Below are 18,808 nucleotides of genomic sequence, written 5' to 3'. Positions count from 1 at the left end.
CCTGACAGAGCTGGTGTAACTGAGTCAGGTTTAGTGGCCTCTGTGCTAGTACACGCTTTTTCAGTTCTGTCAATAAATTTCTATGGGATTGAGGTCAGGGCTTTGTGATGGCCACTCCAATACCTTGACTTTGTTGTCCTGAAGCCATTTTGCTACAACTTTGGAAGTATGCCTGGGGTCATTGTCCATTTGGAAGACTCGTTTGCGACCAAGATTTAACTTCCTGACTGATGTCTTGAGATGTTGCTTCAATATATCCACATAATTTTCCTACCTCATAATGCCATCTAGTCCCTCCTGCAGCAATCACCCCCACAACATGATGCTGCCACCCCCGTGCTTCACGGTTGGGACGGTGTTCTTCGGCTTGCAAGCCTCACCATTTTCCAAACATAACAATGGTCATTATGGCCAAACAGTTCTATTTTTGTTTCAGACCAGAGGACATTTCTCCAAAAAGTACGATCTTTGTCCCCATGTGCAGTTCCAAACCGTAGTCTGGCTTTTTTACGGTGGTTTAGGAGCAGTGGCTTCTTCCTTGCTGAGTGGCCTTTCAGGTTATGTCGATATAGGACTTGTTTTACTGTGGATATAGATACTTTTGTACCGGTTTCCTACAGCATCTTCACAAGGTCCTTTCCTGTTGTTCTGGGATTGATTTGACCTTTTCGCACCAAAGTACGTTCATCTATAGGAAACAGAATGCGTCTCCTTCCTGAGTGGTATGGCGTCTGCGTGGTCCCATGGTGTTTATACTTGTGTACTATTGTTTGTACAGATGAACATGGTACCTTCAGGCATTTGGAAATCACTCCCAAGGATCAACCAGACTTGTGGAGGTCTAAAATCTTTTGGCTGATTTCTTTTGAATTTCCCATGATGTCAAGCAAAGAGGCACTGAGTTTGAAGGTAGGCCTTGAAATACATCCACAGGTACACCTCCAATGGACTCAAATTATGTAAATTGGCCTATCAGAAGCTTCTAAAGCCATGACATAATTTTCTGGATTTTTCCAACCTGTTTCAAGGCACAGTCAACTTAGTGTATGTAAACTTCTGACCCACTGGAATTGTGATACAGTGAATTATAAGTGAAATAATCAGTCTGTAAACAATTGTTGGAAAAATGACTTGTGTCATTGTCGAGCCCTGATCAGTTTCACTGTTTCTGCTATTGTCTCCACCCCCTCCAGGTGTCGCTTATTTTCCCCACTGTATTTATCCCTGTGTTTCCTGTCTCTCTGTGCCAGTCCATCTTATATGTTAGTCAAGTCAACCAGCGTGTTTCTCTCGTACTCCTTCAGCTTTTCTCTTTTTGATAGTCTTCCCGGTTCTGACCCCTGCCTGACTCTGGACTACGTTCCTGCCTGCCTGATCATCCTGCCTGCCATGACCTTGATTCTGCCTGCCCTTCAGTACCTTTTGGACTCTGAACTGGTTTTAACCCATCTGACTGTCCACGACCATTCTCTTGCCTTACCCTTTTGTATTAATAAATACTGTAAGACTCCAAACATCTGCCTCCTGTGTCTGCATCTGGGTCTCTCCTTGTGTCATGACAGTCATGCACAATGTAGATGTCCTAACCGACTTGCCAAAACTATAGTTTGTTAATTAACAAGGTATTTGTGGAGTGGTTGAAGAATGAGTTTCAATGACTTTAACCTAAGTGTATGTGAACTTCCAACTTCAGCTGTACATGTACATTATTAAATTGACCAGTATTTCCATGTCTATGTACTGTATATAGGGCAGCAGCCTCTAAAGCTTGGATCTAAATATTTTTAAATCATGGGAATTTCTATAAGGGAGTAATGGTGTCTCAAGATACATTAAGGAAATGTCCAACAGTGGCAGGTCGGGGTTCAAACAGTAATCATTTGCACAACACACACAGATAATCTAACATACCCACATACAACAATGTATTACCATTAAATTATGGAAAGGAAATAAATCTTCTGACATGCATCCTGTAGTCAACCCAGTGTAAATAACCTGCCAGGTGCCACAGCTAATCTAACATTCCCACATACAACAATGTATTGCCATTAAATCATCCAAGGAAAAAAACTTCTGACAAGCATCCTGTAGTCAACCCAGTGTAAAATTCCAGCCACGAGCCAGGCCTGTCCATTGTGAATAGATGGATGCTTTGCGCTTGATACTGACAGCTGTATACCCATTTTCTGTTTCCTATAGAGAGATTAGGGCGGTGTGACGGTGATTAAAGGGTGTGTGAGTGGATGCCAGGATCCAGAAGAGACCCAGTGAAACAGGCAGAGAATGCTGCCGTCTGACTGTCTGTGTATCTGTCTGTGTATCTGTCTGTGCATGCGTTGAGTGTACGTGCCTGCTTGCCTGTGTCTGGAACTCTGAGAAGTGCCAAGTCATCACCACCCACATGCATATCAACAGGTAATCATCAGCATAATTCATAATGGAAACATCCTCACAAAACAATTCTTTTTCCCATTCTGATAACCGCTACGACTTCTTTGAATTAGTAATCAAATCTTAATCCCCATTTTACCAACATCTTTCAATATTTTAGCTTTCAGGGATGTGAAATAACAAGCAAAAATGTACTGATGAGTTTTGATTCATTCATTTTCAGACTAAGATCAAATTTAGAAAGAATAACGTGCATTAGAAATTAGCACCTTACAGTACAAGGGATATCACTTCAATATGTATACAGATGTAGGATCTTAATTTGAACCGGTTTGCTACAGCAGGAAAATAATCTTGCAGAAACAGGAAATGTAAATTAATATGTGGATTTTAATTCATTGAAATTTTTGTAGGGATTAATACATTATCTAATACATTATCCGTAAGGGAAAATCAAGTCTGAAATTTGAACGTTGAAATTACAAACTTCCAAACCCTTTTTAAACCTCAAATACACTACTTGCAGGAAAGTTCTCCTGCAACAGGGCGATCATATTAAAATCATACACCTGTATAACACATTCTGATTTCTGGTGAGTGTCTGTTTAGATCACGGAAAGAATGGATCAATCACTGTGACAACTGCATTCCTAATTCCTCTGAATGGAGCTGCTGTCTTCAGATAACCATTTTGGTGATGGAGAGAGGAGAGGAGAGAGAGGGGCACAAAGTGAGAGAAAGCGTGAGAGGAGAAGGGGAGATAAACAAGGGTGATGGAGAAAATGAGAGGCAGGGTAGTAGAGGAGGATACTCTGCTGGAAGGTTCACTTCCAATATAATAAAGCCCTGGTCCTTCATCCAGTGACCTGAACGTCCTGGTTTAATATGCAGTAGAGCAGGAGGCCTATTCTTCTCTCTCTCTCTCTCTCCCGGTCCCCCTGAGATATGACATATTTCTCCTGGGGCTGCTGTTGAGAAGGATGCATAGGCCGCCATTAGGGAGGAGAGGAGCAACTAAAGATGGAGACAACGAGCCAGAAAAGGAGAGGAGTGGTTGGACACACTGTATCATGCAGCGACAGTACCCGAGTGCGCTCCAAACTGTGATACTCCAAATCACCCCACTACATGTATCTCTTAATCTCTATCAATCACCTCAATAGTTTCTTATTCTTGATTTGTATTTTATTAAAAATATCCCACATTCATCTGAGAGGTAAGACTTTAGAGGACAACTCTAATGGTGGGCAGAACACAATAAACACCAACGCTCAATCATTTCCCTTTGTTCCATCCTTTCCTCCTCTTCTTTTTCTCTCTCTATCTATGCGTGTGCCACGCCTTCCATCAGGTCCCACATCAAGCCCCACTCATAACAGTTTGGCCTGCATTAGAGGCACAAGCAAGCATCCACAAGCCCTCATTCACACCGTGCTCACAGACCAGCTGACAACGCTATTCCTCCGGTGCAGTGCAATGATAAAAGTGACATTCCCCAGCCCAGAAAGCACTGACAAACAAAGAGACTAGCGGCACGTCTCCTATTAGAGTTGCAGTATGGAAGGCTTGTAGGCAGAAGAAAGGAAATAAAGAAAGAGAAAGAGAGAGAAAGAAAAAAAGAAATAGAGAGAGAGAGAGATGCTGTATCATTACACGTTATCACACTGTTCTATACGTTCATTATACTGTATCACACTGTTCTCTATGTTCATTATACTGTATCACACTGTTCTCTATGTTCATTATACTGTATCACACTGTTCTCTACATTCATTATACTGTATCACACTGTTCTCTACATTCATTATACTGTATCACACTGTTCTATACGTTCATTATACTGTATCTCTGTTCTCTACATTCATTATACTGTATCACACTGTTCTCTATGTTCATTAAACTGTATCACACTGTTCACTATACTGTATCACACTGTTCTCTATGTTCATTATACTGTATCACACTGTTCATTATACTGTATCACACTGTTCTCTACGTTCATAACACTGTTACACTGTTCTCTACGTTCATTATACTGTATCACACTGTTCACTACGTTCATTATACTGTATCACACTGTTCTCTATGTTCATTATACTGTATCACACTGTTCTCTATGTTCATTATACTGTATCACACTGTTCTCTATGTTCATTATACTGTATCACACTGTTCTCTACATTCATTATACTGTATCACTGTTCTCTACGTTCATAACACTGTATCACACTGGTCTCTTCATTCATTATACTGTATCACACTGTTCTCTACGTTCATAACACTGTATCACACTGTTCTCTACGTCCATTATACTGTTTCACACTGTTCTCTACGTTCATAACACTGTATCACACTGGTCTCTTCATTCATTATACTGTATCACACTGTTTCTCTACATTCATTATACTGTATCTCACTGTTCTCTATGTTCATTATACTGTATCACACTGTTCTCTACATTCACTATACTGTATCACACTGTTCTCTACATTCATTATACTGTATCACACTGTTCACTATGTTCATAACACTGTCACACTGTTCTCTACATTCATTATACTGTATCACACTGTTTACTACGTTCATTATACTGTATCACACTGTTCACTACATTCATTATACTGTATCACACTGTTCTCTACATTCATTATACTGTATCACACTGTTCTCTACGTCCATTATACTGTTTCACACTGTTCTCTAAATTCATAACACTGTATCACACTGTTCTCTATATTCATAACACTGTATCACACTGTTCTCTACATTCATAACACTGTATCACACTGTTCTCTACATTCATTATACTGTTTCGCACTGTTCTCTACATTCATTATACTGTATCACACTGTTCTCTACATTCATTATACTGTATCACACTGTTCTCTACGTCCATTATACTGTTTCACACTGTTCTCTAAATTCATAACACTGTATCACACTGTTCTCTATATTCATAACACTGTATCACACTGTTCTCTACATTCATAACACTGTATCACACTGTTCTCTACATTCATTATACTGTTTCACACTGTTCTCTACATTCATTATACTGTATCACACTGTTCTCTACATTCATTATACATCACACTGTTCACTATTCATTATACTGTATCACACTGTTCACTATGTTCATTATACTGTTTCACACTGTTCTCTACATTCACACTTATCTATGTTCTACATTCATTATATCACTGTTCTCTACATTCATTATACTGTATCACACTGTTCACTACATTCATTATACTGTATCACACTGTTCTCTACGTTCATTATACTGTATCACACTGTTCTCTATGTTCATTATACTGTATCACACTGTTCTCTATGTTCATTATACTGTATCACACTGTTCATTATACTGTATCACACTGTTCATTATACTGTATCACACAGTTTACTACGTTCATTATACTGTATCACACTGTTCATTATACTGTGTCACACTGTTCTCTACGTTCATTATACTGTATCACACTGTTCTCTACGTTCATTATACTGTATCACACAGTTTACTGTTCATTATACTATATCACACTGTTCACTATATTCATTATACTGTATCACACTGTTCTCTACGTTCATAACACTGTTACACTGTTCTCTACGTTCATTATACTGTATCACACTGTTCTCTACGTTCATTATACTGTATCACACTGTTCTCTACGTTCATTATACTGTGTCACACTGTTCTCTACGTTCATTATACTGTATCACACTGTTCTCTACGTTCATTATACTGTATCACACTGTTCTCTACATTAATTATACTGTATCACACTGTTCTCTACGTCCATTATACTGTATCACACTGTTCTCTACATTAATTATACTGTATCACACTGTTCTCTATGTCCATTATACTGTATCACACTGTTCTCTACATTCATAACACTGTATCACACTGTTCTCTACATTCATAACACTGTATCACACTGTTCTCTACGTTCATTATACTGTATCACACTGTTCTCTACATTCATTATACTGTATCACACTGTTCTCTACGTCCATTATACTGTATCACACTACATTCATAACACTGTATCACACTGTTCTCTACATTCATAACACTGTATCACACTGTTCTCTACGTTCATTATACAGTATCACACTGTTCTCTACATTCATTATACTGTTTCACACTGTTCTCTACATTCATAACACTGTATCACACTGTTCTCTACATTCATAACACTGTATCACACTGTTCTCTACGTTCATTATACTGTATCACACTGTTCTCTACATTCATTATACTGTATCACACTGTTCTCTACGTCCATTATACTGTATCACACTGTTCTCTACATTCATAACACTGTATCACACTGTTCTCTACATTCATAACACTGTATCACACTGTTCTCTACGTTCATTATACAGTATCACACTGTTCTCTACATTCATTATACTGTATCACACTGTTCTCTACATTAATTATACTGTATCACACTGTTCTCTACGTCCATTATACTGTATCACACTGTTCTCTACATTAATTATACTGTATCACACTGTTCTCTATGTCCATTATACTGTATCACACTGTTCTCTACATTCATAACACTGTATCACACTGTTCGCTACATTTATTATACTGTATCACACTGTTCTCTACATTCATTATACTGTTTCACACTGTTCTCTACGTTCATTATACTGTATCACTGTTCTCTACATTCATTATACTGTATCACACTGTTCACTACATTCATTATACTGTATCACACTGTTCATTATACTGTATCACACTGTTCATTATACTGTATCACACTGTTCTCTACGTTCATTATACTGTATCACACTGTTCACTACGTTCATTATACTGTTTCACACTGTTCTCTACATTCATTATACTGTATCACACTGTTCTCTACGTCCATTATACTGTTTCACACTGTTCTCTAAATTCATAACACTGTATCACACTGTTCTCTATATTCATAACACTGTATCACACTGTTCTCTACATTTAACACTTATCACACTGTTCTCTCATTCATTATACTGTTTCGCACTGTTCTCTACATTCATTATACTGTATCACACTGTTCTCTACATTCATTATACTGTATCACACTGTTCACTACGTTCATTATACTGTATCACACTGTTCACTATGTTCATTATACTGTTTCACACTGTTCTCTACATTCATTATACTCTATCACACTGTTCTCTATGTTCATTATACATTCATTATACTGTATCACTGTTCTCTACATTCATTATACTGTATCACACTGTTCACTACATTCATTATACTGTATCACACTGTTCACTACATTCATTATACTGTATCACACTGTTCACTACATTCATTATACTGTATCACACTGTTCACTACATTCATTATACTGTATCACACTGTTCTCTACGTTCATTATACTGTATCACACTGTTCTCTATGTTCATTATACTGTATCACACTGTTCTCTATGTTCATTATACTGTATCACACTGTTCATTATACTGTATCACACTGTTCATTATACTGTATCACACAGTTTACTACGTTCATTATACTGTATCACACTGTTCATTATACTGTGTCACACTGTTCTCTACGTTCATTATACTGTATCACACTGTTCTCTACGTTCATTATACTGTATCACACAGTTTACTACGTTCATTATACTATATCACACTGTTCACTATATTCATTATACTGTATCACACTGTTCTCTACGTTCATAACACTGTTACACTGTTCTCTACGTTCATTATACTGTATCACACTGTTCTCTACGTTCATTATACTGTATCACACTGTTCTCTACGTTCATTATACTGTGTCACACTGTTCTCTACGTTCATTATACTGTATCACACTGTTCTCTACGTTCATTATACTGTATCACACTGTTCTCTACGTTCATTATACTGTATCACACTGTTCACTACGTTCATTATACTGTTTCACACTGTTCTCTACATTCATTATACTGTATCACACTGTTCTCTACATTAATTATACTGTATCACACTGTTCTCTACGTCCATTATACTGTATCACACTGTTCTCTACATTAATTATACTGTATCACACTGTTCTCTATGTCCATTATACTGTATCACACTGTTCTCTACATTCATAACACTGTATCACACTGTTCTCTACATTCATAACACTGTATCACACTGTTCTCTACGTTCATTATACTGTATCACACTGTTCTCTACATTCATTATACTGTATCACACTGTTCTCTACGTCCATTATACTGTATCACACTGTTCTCTACATTCATAACACTGTATCACACTGTTCTCTACATTCATAACACTGTATCACACTGTTCTCTACGTTCATTATACTGTATCACACTGTTCTCTACATTCATTATATTATACTGTCCATTATACTGTATCACACTGTTCTCTACATTCATAACACTGTATCACACTGTTCGCTACATTTATTATACTGTTTCACACTGTTCTCTACGTTCATTATACTGTATCACTGTTCTCTACATTCATTATACTGTATCACACTGTTCACTACATTCATTATACTGTATCACACTGTTCATTATACTGTATCACACTGTTCATTATACTGTATCACACAGTTTACTACGTTCATTATACTGTATCACACTGTTCATTATACTGTATCACTGTTCTCCACGTTCATTATACTGTATCACACTGTTCTCTACATTCATTATACTGTATCACTGTTCTCTACATTCATTATACTGTATCATACTGTTCACCATGTTCATTATACTGTATCACACTGTTCACTACATTCATTATACTGTATCACACTGTTCTATACGTTCATTATACTGTATCACACTGTTCTCTATGCTCATTATACTGTATCACACTGTTCATTATACTGTATCTCTGTTCTCTACATTCATTATACTGTGTCACACTGTTCTCTACGTTCATTATACTGTATCACACTGTTCACTATGTTCATAACACTGTCACAATGTTCTCTACATTCATTATACTGTATCACACTGTTTACTACGTTCATTATACTGTATCACACTGTTCTCTAAGTTCATTATACTGTATCACACTGTTCTCTACGTTCATAACACTGTTACACTGTTCTCTACGTTCATTATACTGTATCACACTGTTCACTACATTCATAACACTGTATCACACTGTTCTCTACATTCATAACACTGTTACACTGTTCTCTATATTCATTATACTGTATCACACTGTTCTCTACATTCATTATACTGTATCACTGTTCTCTACATTCATTATACTGTATCACACTGTTCTCTACATTCATTATACTGTTTCACACTGTTCTCTACATTCATTATACTGTATCACACTGTTCTCTACATTCATTATACTGTATCACACTGTTCTCTATGTTCATTATACAGTATCACACTGTTCTCTACATTCATTATACTGTATCACACTGTTCTCTACGTTCATAACACTGTCACAATGTTCTCTACATTCATTATACTGTATCACACTGTTCTCTACGTTCATTATACTGTATCACACTCTTCTCTACGTTCATAACACTGTTACACTGTTCTCTACGTTCATTATACTGTATCACACTGTTCACTACGTTCATTATACTGTATCACACTGTTCTCTACGTTCATTATACTGTATCACACTGTTCTCTACGTTCATAACACTGTGTCACACTGTTCTCTACGTTCATTATACTGTATCACACTGTTCTCTATGTTCATTATACTGTATCACACTGTTCTCTATGTTCATTATACTGTATCACACTGTTCATTATACTGTATCACACTGTTCTCTACGTCCAATATACTGTATCACTCTGTTCTCTTCATTCATTATACTGTATCACACTGTTCATTATACTGTATCAAACTGTTCTCTACGTTCTTAACACTGTATCACACTGTTCTCTATGATCATTATACTGTATCACACTGTTCTCTACATTCATTATACTGTATCACACTGTTCTCTACATTCATTATACTGTATCACACTGTTCTCTACATTCATTATACTGTTTCACACTGTTCTCTACATTCATTATACTGTATCACACTGTTCTCTACATTCATTATACTGTATCACACTGTTCTCTACATTCAGTATACTGTTTCACACTGTTCTCTACATTCATTATACTGTATCACACTGTTCTCTACGTTCATAACACAGTTCGCTACATTCATTATACTGTTTCACACTGTTCTCTACGTTAATCATACTGTATCACTGTTCTCTACGCTCATTATACTGTATCACACTGTTCACTACATTCATTATACTGTATCACACTGTTCACTACATTCATTATACTGTATCACACTGTTCATTATACTGTATCACACAGTTTACTACGTTCATTATACTGTATCACACTGTTCATTATACTGTGTCACACTGTTCTCTACGTTCATTATACTGTATCACACTGTTCTCTACGTTCATTATACTGTATCACACAGTTTACTACGTTCATTATGCTATATCATACTGTTCTCTACATTCATTATACTGTATCACACTGTTCTCTACATTCATTATACTGTTTCACACTGTTCTCTACATTCATTATACTGTATCACACTGTTCTCTACATTCATTATACTGTATCACACTGTTCTCTACATTCGTTATACTGTATCACACTGTTCTCTACGTTCATTATACTGTATCACACTGTTTACTACGTTCATTATACTGTATCACACTGTTCACTATGTTCATAACACTGTCACAATGTTCTCTACATTCATTATACTGTATCACACTGTTCTCTACGTTCATTATACTGTATCACACCCGTCTCTACGTTCATAACACTGTTACACTGTTCTCTACGTTCATTATACTGTATCACACTGTTCACTACGTTCATTATACTGTATCACACTGTTCTCTACGTTCATAACACTGTATCACACTGTTCTCTACGTTCATAACACTGTATCACACTGTTCTCTACGTTCATAACACTGTATCACACTATTCTCTACGTTCATTATACTGTATCACACTGTTCTCTATGTTCATCATACTGTATCACACTGTTCTCTACATTCATTATACTGTTTCACACTGTTCTCTACATTCATTATACTGTATCACACTGTTCTCTACATTCATAACACTGTTTCACACTGTTCTCTACGTCCAATATACTGTATCACACTGTTCTCTACGTCCATTATACTGTATCACACTGTTCTCTACATTCATAACACTGTATCACACTGTTCTCTACGTCCAATATACTGTATCACACTGTTCTCTACGTCCATTATACTGTATCACACTGTTCTCTACATTGATAACACTGTATCACACTGTTCTCTACATCCATTATACTGTATCACACTGTTCTCTACGTTCATAACACTGTTCGCTACATTCATTATACTGTATCTCACTGTTCTCTACGTTCATTATTCTGTATCACACTGTTCGCTACATTCATTATACTGTATCACACATACTGGACTGCAAATCTTATCAAGTATCAACTTCATCATTCGCTTAATATCTTTACGAAGAATATATTTTAGTGAAGAAGCACCCTGTGGTGGAACTACATTCTGCAGATGGCTGTAAGGGAGTGAGTGACTTTCTCACTAGTCCTGGGAGAGAGAATTCTGTCTGGTTTTGGATGCGACAGGATGAACACAGATGGGTTCAACAGCTTGCAGGCATTGTGGGAGCAGTTGAAAAACTAATTTCTCCATTTGTTTACTTGAGATTTTCATGTTCACTCGTTAGTAGCGTAATTGATGGATTTGGGCCAACGGATGCCCTGGCACTGCCCAAACTGGAAAGGGCGCAAGTCACTATGTACTTAGCACTAATGGTTCTCCCGAGGACAACATGATGCCTGTGTGTGTCTATGATGCCTATAAAAAAATCCTTGGAGTTGGTGATATCATTGACCAGTATGGTGTCAAACATATGGCCTGTGGGGTGGTTTGAGTAAAAAAAATATATATAATAATAATAACAACCTCAATATACTTTAAAATGACTAAAACCAAATCTCAACTGTAGAAATTATAATGGACCTATAGCTCGCTAATAATCTCTGTGCACTGTCAATGGACCTACATTCATACAGTTTATTGACTGTCCAGCTTGCTAATAATCACTAGACAGTCAGGAAGCATCTAAAACGTCCAGCTTGCTAATAATCACTAGACAGTCAGGAAGCATCTAAAACTCCAAAAACATTGGATTGAGGACAATTGTTTTTTTAATATTTTCAGTGCGGCTCTCGGGACCTTGTTGAAGACCGGATGTGGACCCCGGGCAAAATGAGTGGGACACTCATGGTCTAGATAGAAAAAACCTATGAACTCCACATTGGTAAAGGGGTGATTTGCAAATCAACACAATTAAATTCATCTATACATTTCTATGGTAAAACCACGTGGTTTCTTGGCCCATCAAAACTTACACAAGGTATCAAGTACAGGGTAATTTCTGGCACTATTGCACATTTATCTGTCTTACTTTACATCCTCAGGCATGACATTTTGCAAATTATATATTCTCAACACCCCTACGAACAACTTCAAGCTTCCATTAAGGCCTAAACCGGAGTGGGAGCCATCTTTATCAGGCGGTTGGCAGGAAGTGACCAGCAGTCTGAAAGCATCCACTGCTGCAGTTCTGACAGTCATTTTGAATGAGCTTTATTTAAAAAGGTATGTGAGACGAGTGAACGCTCCCTGTAGATCAGTGAACACAGAGCACTGTTCTGACAGATCAGCCCAGCACTGGCTCTCTGCCCAGCTCGAGATACTGGATGTGAGAATGTGAGAATACATACTGAACACACACACATACTTTCACTGTCACTTCTTCTCTACATCTGCATTAGACTTGATGACAAATACAACACAGTCTAACTGGTGTAAACACAACAATCATGCGTCTTCTGAAGTAGGTAAATGTTTACCTCCTTAGTCCCTGACATTACTAAGGAATGCTCCATTTTCCCCAAACTGAACTGTTGTCCCCTCCAGCAGTAAACACTACTTGTCTGTGTCTCATTCCAGTGGTGTACCAGAGAGGAGCCCACCTTACCATCAGCAAGCCTCACAGCAGGAGGCAGAGGAAAAACTGTCAGCGATCTGCTGCTGGAGAACCAGAGAAAGTCATCTTCACATTAGAGGTAGACCGATTAACCTGTTGAGTGTAGGGGGCAGTATTTTGATGTTTGGATGAAAAACGTACCCAAATGAAACTGCCTATTTATCAGGCCCAGAATATAGAATATGCATATAATTAGGAGAGAAAACACTCTAAAGTTTCCTAAACTGTCAAAATATTGTCTGTGAGTATAACAGAACTGATATTGCAGGCAAAAACCTGAGGAAAATCCAACCCGGAAGTGCTGTTTTTCCTGAAAGCCCTCTGTTCCATAGCCTGCCTTTGCTCCATTTATAGGGATATCAACCAGTTTCCTTTTGCTATGGCTTCCCCATGGTGTGAACAGTCTTTAGACATAGCTTCAGGCTTTTATTTTGAAAAATTAGTGAAAAAGATCACATTGCGTCTGTCACGTTCTGATTTTTATTTCCTTTGTTTTGTCGTTATTTAGTATAGTCAGGGCGTGAGTTGGGGTGGGCAGTCTATGTTTGTTTTTCTATGATTTTGGGATTTCTATGTTTCGGCCTAGTATGGTTCTGAATCAGAGGCAGGTGTCATTAGTTGTCTCTGATTGAGAATCATCCTTAGGTAGCTTGGGTTTCACTGTTTGTTTGTGGGTGATTGTCTATGTTAGTTGCTTGTGTCAGCACAGTTCTCATTATAGCTTCATGGTCGTTATTCGTTTATTGTTTTGTATAGTTTGTATTCAGTGTTCAGTGCTTTCTTTAATTATTAAAATCATCATGAACACATACCACGCTGCATTTTGGTCCGCTCCTTACGACGATCGTGAGAGCGTCATTGTATGGCTGGGTGCTAGCAGCGTTTTGCATGCGCAACAGCTTGGAGCATACATTTTCTCTCTCTCTCCTATTGAAGAAGCTACAGTCCCAGTTCAAATATTATCGATTATATATGTAAAAACTGAGGATTGATTATAAAAAAATGTTTGACATGTTTCTACGACTTTACGGATACTATTTGGAATTTTCGTCTGCCCGGTCATGACCGCTCGAGCCTGTGGATTTCTGAACATAACGCGCCAACCAAATAGAGGTATTTTGGATATAAAAATAATCTTTATGGAACAAAAAGAACATTTATTGTGTAACTGGAAGTCTCGTGAGTGCAAACATCCAAAGATCATCAAAGGTAAGCGATTCATTTTATTGCTTTTCTGACTTTCGTGACCAATCTACTTGGCTGCTAGCTGTTTGTAATGTGTTGTAAACTGAGAGATATGTCCTTACATAAACGCTTGGTATGCTTTGCCGAAAAGCTTTTTTGAAATCTGACATGCCAGGTGGATTAACAACAAGCTAAACTGTGATTTCATGAAAATTAACTATTTTAATAATTTAATTTGAATTTGGCGATCTGCAATTCAGTGGACGTTGACAAAAATGATCCCGGTAATGGGATGGGTGCATCAAGAAGTTGGAATGGCCGATTAATTAGGGCCGATTTCAAGTTTTCATAACAATTGGAAATCTGTATTTTTGGACAGCGATTTAGAAATGTTTTAAATATTTGTTTTACACCTTTATTTCATCTTTATTTAACTCGGCAATTCAGAACACATTCTTATTTTCAATGACGGCCTAGGAACGATGGGTTAACTGCCTCGTTCAGGGGCAGAACAACAGATTTTTCACCTTCTCAGCTTGGGGGATTCAATCTTACAACCTTACAGTTAACTCGTCCAACGCTCTAACCACCTGCCTCTCATTGCACTCCACGAGGAGACTGCCTGTTACGTGAATGCAGTAAGCCAAGGTAAGTTGCTAGCTAGCATTAAACTTGTCTTGTAAAAATATGCAACATACACTGATTTTGGGCCGCCTAATTTGCCAGAATTTTACGTAATTATGACATAACATTGAAGGTTGTGCAATGTAACAGGAATATTTAGACTCATGGATGGCACCCCTTAGATAAAATACGGAACGGTTCCGTATTTCACTGAAAAAAATAGATATGATAGTTTCCGGATTCTACCATATTAATGACCTAAGGCTTGTATTTCTGTGTGTTATTATGTTAGAACTAAGTCTATGATTTGATAGAGTAGTCTGACTGAGCGGTGGTAGGCACCAGCACGCTCGTAAGCATTCATTCAAACAGCACTTTTGTGTGTTTTGCCAGCAGCTCTTCGTTGTGCATCAAGCATTGAGCTGTTTATGACTTCAAGCCTATCAACTCCTGAGATGAGGCTGGTGTAACCGATGTGAAATGGCTAGCTAGTTAGGGGGGTGCGCGCTAATAGCGTTTCAAAAGTCACTCGCTCTGACACACAGAGTGGTTGTTCCCCTTGCTCTGCATGGGTAATGCTGCTTTGAGGGTGGCTGTTGTCGTTGTGTTCCTGCTTCGAGCCCAGGGAGGAGTGAGGAGAGGGACAGAAGCTATACTGTTACACTGGCAATACTAAAGTGCCTATAAGAACATCCAATAGTCAAAGGTTAATGAAATACAAATGGTATAGAGAGAAATAGTCCAATAATTTCTATAATAACTACAACCTAAAACTTCTTACCTGGGAATATTGAAGACTCATGTTAAAAGGAACCACCAGCTTTCATATGTTCTCATGTTCTGAGCAAGGAACTTAAACGTTAGCTTTCTTACATAGCACATATTGCACTTTTACTTTCTTCTCCAACACTTTGTTTTTGCATTATTTAAACCAAATTGAACATGTTTCATTATTTATTTGAGGCTAAATTGATTTTATTGATGTATTATATTAAGTTAAAATAAGTGTTCATTCAGTATTGTTGTAATTGTTATTATTACAAATAACAAAACAAAAATAACAACAAAAAAACTCAGCCAATTAATTGGTATCTGCTTTTTTTGGTCCTCCAATAATCGGTATCGGCGTTGAAAAATCATAATCGGTCGACCTCTACTTCACATACACACACACACACACACAAATATGAATCACACACACCGAGCTTGATGAACAATCACCAGGCAATGTGTACCAATGGAGGAGATAAAATGCAGCCAGGGTACTGTATGGTGCTCCTAAACACACACAACTTACCATGAGCGTCGCGGTAGTAGGCGTGTGTGACGCTGCGGAATCTTTCTTGCCCAGCAGTGTCCCAGATCTGAGTAGGAAGACATATGACATCATCATCATCCCTCTCCCACTCTATAATGACTGTTCTCACTCATCAATGGGCCTACAGCAGCGACCAGCAGCTCAATGAATGAACTGTTAGGAATAGAGGATCTTAGATATGAATCATGTACATTAAATGCATTTTTCTCTCTGGGAAAAAGCCCATTTATAGTAACAATGACTATAATCCACTTTAAATTCACAACGGCAACACCAAGCACTGCTCCTGTGTACAGTCCTGAAGGTTTGGTTAAGGACACACCTGATTGGCAATGAGCACTTGTTCTCTCTCAAATACACCTTTACAGTTGTTGGTTAGCTAGCTAGCAAATTGTAGCCATATTAGCATTGATGTGAAATCAGTCAAAACACCTCAAAACAAGACATGGTATGAAGAAGAAGATGAAATGAGTCACTTACGATTCCCCATGTGGCAGTTTCTTGCTATTGTTGGTAGCTAACTGGCCATTCAGAATCACAACAACTCACAGACTTCTGCTCCATTGAAGCGTGCGCATCATTTCCGTGACGTCAACTAACCCATCTTTATGCATTTGTATCCATTTTATATTTTAAGTAGAAATTGTGCACAGATATTGCATTTTAAAAGTTATTAAATGAAGTGACCTTTAATATAGACCACATTGACAATTCAATAAATCAGATATTTTATATAAATAAAGACTTGCTAAAGTGCCAAAATTCCGCATTTTGACATGTCCCTCTATGCATCATTATCCGTACTTTACTATTTACTCCACAATGCCCTTTCCCACCTGGACAAAAGGAACAACTACGTGAGAATGCTGTTCATTGACCACTGCTCAGCGTTAAACACCATAGTGCCCTCAAAGCTCATCACAAAGCCAAGGACCCTGGGACTAAACACCTCCCTATGTGACTGGATCCTGAACTTCCTGACGGGTAAGGGCAGGCAACAACACATCTGCCACGCTGATCCTCAACACGGGGGCCCGTCAGGGGTGCGTGCTTAGCCCCCTCCTGTACTTCCTGTTCACACACGACTGCGTGGCCAAGCATAACTCCAACACCATCATTAAGTTTGCCGATGACATAACGGCCTGATCACCGACAATGAGACAGCCTATAGAGAGGAGGTACTTTACTTTATTTAGTTCATATTTTCTTTACTATTATTTTTCTTAAAACCGCATTGTTGTTTAAGGGCTTGTAAGTAAGCATTTCACAGTAAGGACTACACCTTTCGTGACAAATACAATTTCATTTCATTTGATCAGTGTTACCCTCTGCCCTTCCAATGGCACGCTATTTCTCTCTCACACTATCCCTCTATCCATCTATCCATCTGGGCCTGGTGTCCCAAAAGCATCTTCAGGTTACGTTTATCATTAGAACCTTTGCAGGCGCATCCGTTAGATCTCCAAGGCTGTTTCTTGAAACCCTCGTTACTAAAGTTGCTCTTGAAAAGGCTCGTTGTTTTTTTGTTTTACTTGCCTCACACTTTAACCCCCCACCAACTATCACTGACTTTACTGATAGCGACTTTATTGAGGAAAAATGTACTTACCATGATGGAGATATATGGTAGTCTCACCTAGCTATCTTAAGGTGAATGCACTAACTGTAAGTTGCTCTGGATAAAAGCGTCTGCTAACTGACTAAAATGTCAAATGCAATGAGAGACGGGGTGAGAGTATGAATACTAAATGTAGAGAGAAGGGAAGGCAAGGCAGATGACACACACAGACACACAGGCGTGGACACAGACACACACTTAGACATGCAAACATGTAAGTATATACACTCACACACACAAGTGAACAGGCACACACAGACACACACACACACAGACATTGCATTGCAGTCATGTCCAGTCTATCATGATTACTTTTCCTACTTTCAAAATACCAATCACCTTCAGCATCTTTTATGCCAAATCAGACACCAGGAGTCATTCAAGTGTGATTGATGTCTTTGAACTAAGCAATGGACACATACATCTTCTATCTTCTATACCAGCATTACATATGTAGGACTTTCCTGCAGGTGTATTTGAGGTTTAAAAAGGCTTCTGAAGTTTGTCATTTCCACTTTGACAATTCAGACTTAACTTTACCTTACAAAAAATGGATCAACCCCGAACAAACGTTTATTAATTATAATCCA

At 38.0% G+C, this 18,808-nt stretch overlaps 1 protein-coding gene across 1 annotated transcript in view; it reads right to left on the bottom strand.

Annotated features, from left to right (window-relative positions):
• LOC135505069 (ras-related protein Rab-26-like) overlaps nucleotides 1-18,808 on the bottom strand; it is a 128,852-nt gene that overhangs the window by 49,170 nt on the left and 60,874 nt on the right. Inside the window, exon 4 of the mRNA XM_064924133.1 lies at nucleotides 16,580-16,646. Coding sequence (XP_064780205.1) covers nucleotides 16,580-16,646 — 67 coding nt within the window. The remainder of the gene's footprint in view (nucleotides 1-16,579; nucleotides 16,647-18,808) is intronic.

The sequence above is a fragment of the Oncorhynchus masou genome, chromosome 18 (genome assembly GCF_036934945.1).
Source record: "Oncorhynchus masou masou isolate Uvic2021 chromosome 18, UVic_Omas_1.1, whole genome shotgun sequence".
NCBI classification, from domain to species: Eukaryota; Metazoa; Chordata; class Actinopteri; order Salmoniformes; family Salmonidae; genus Oncorhynchus; species Oncorhynchus masou.
This window is presented reverse-complemented; position numbering and strand designations above follow the sequence as displayed.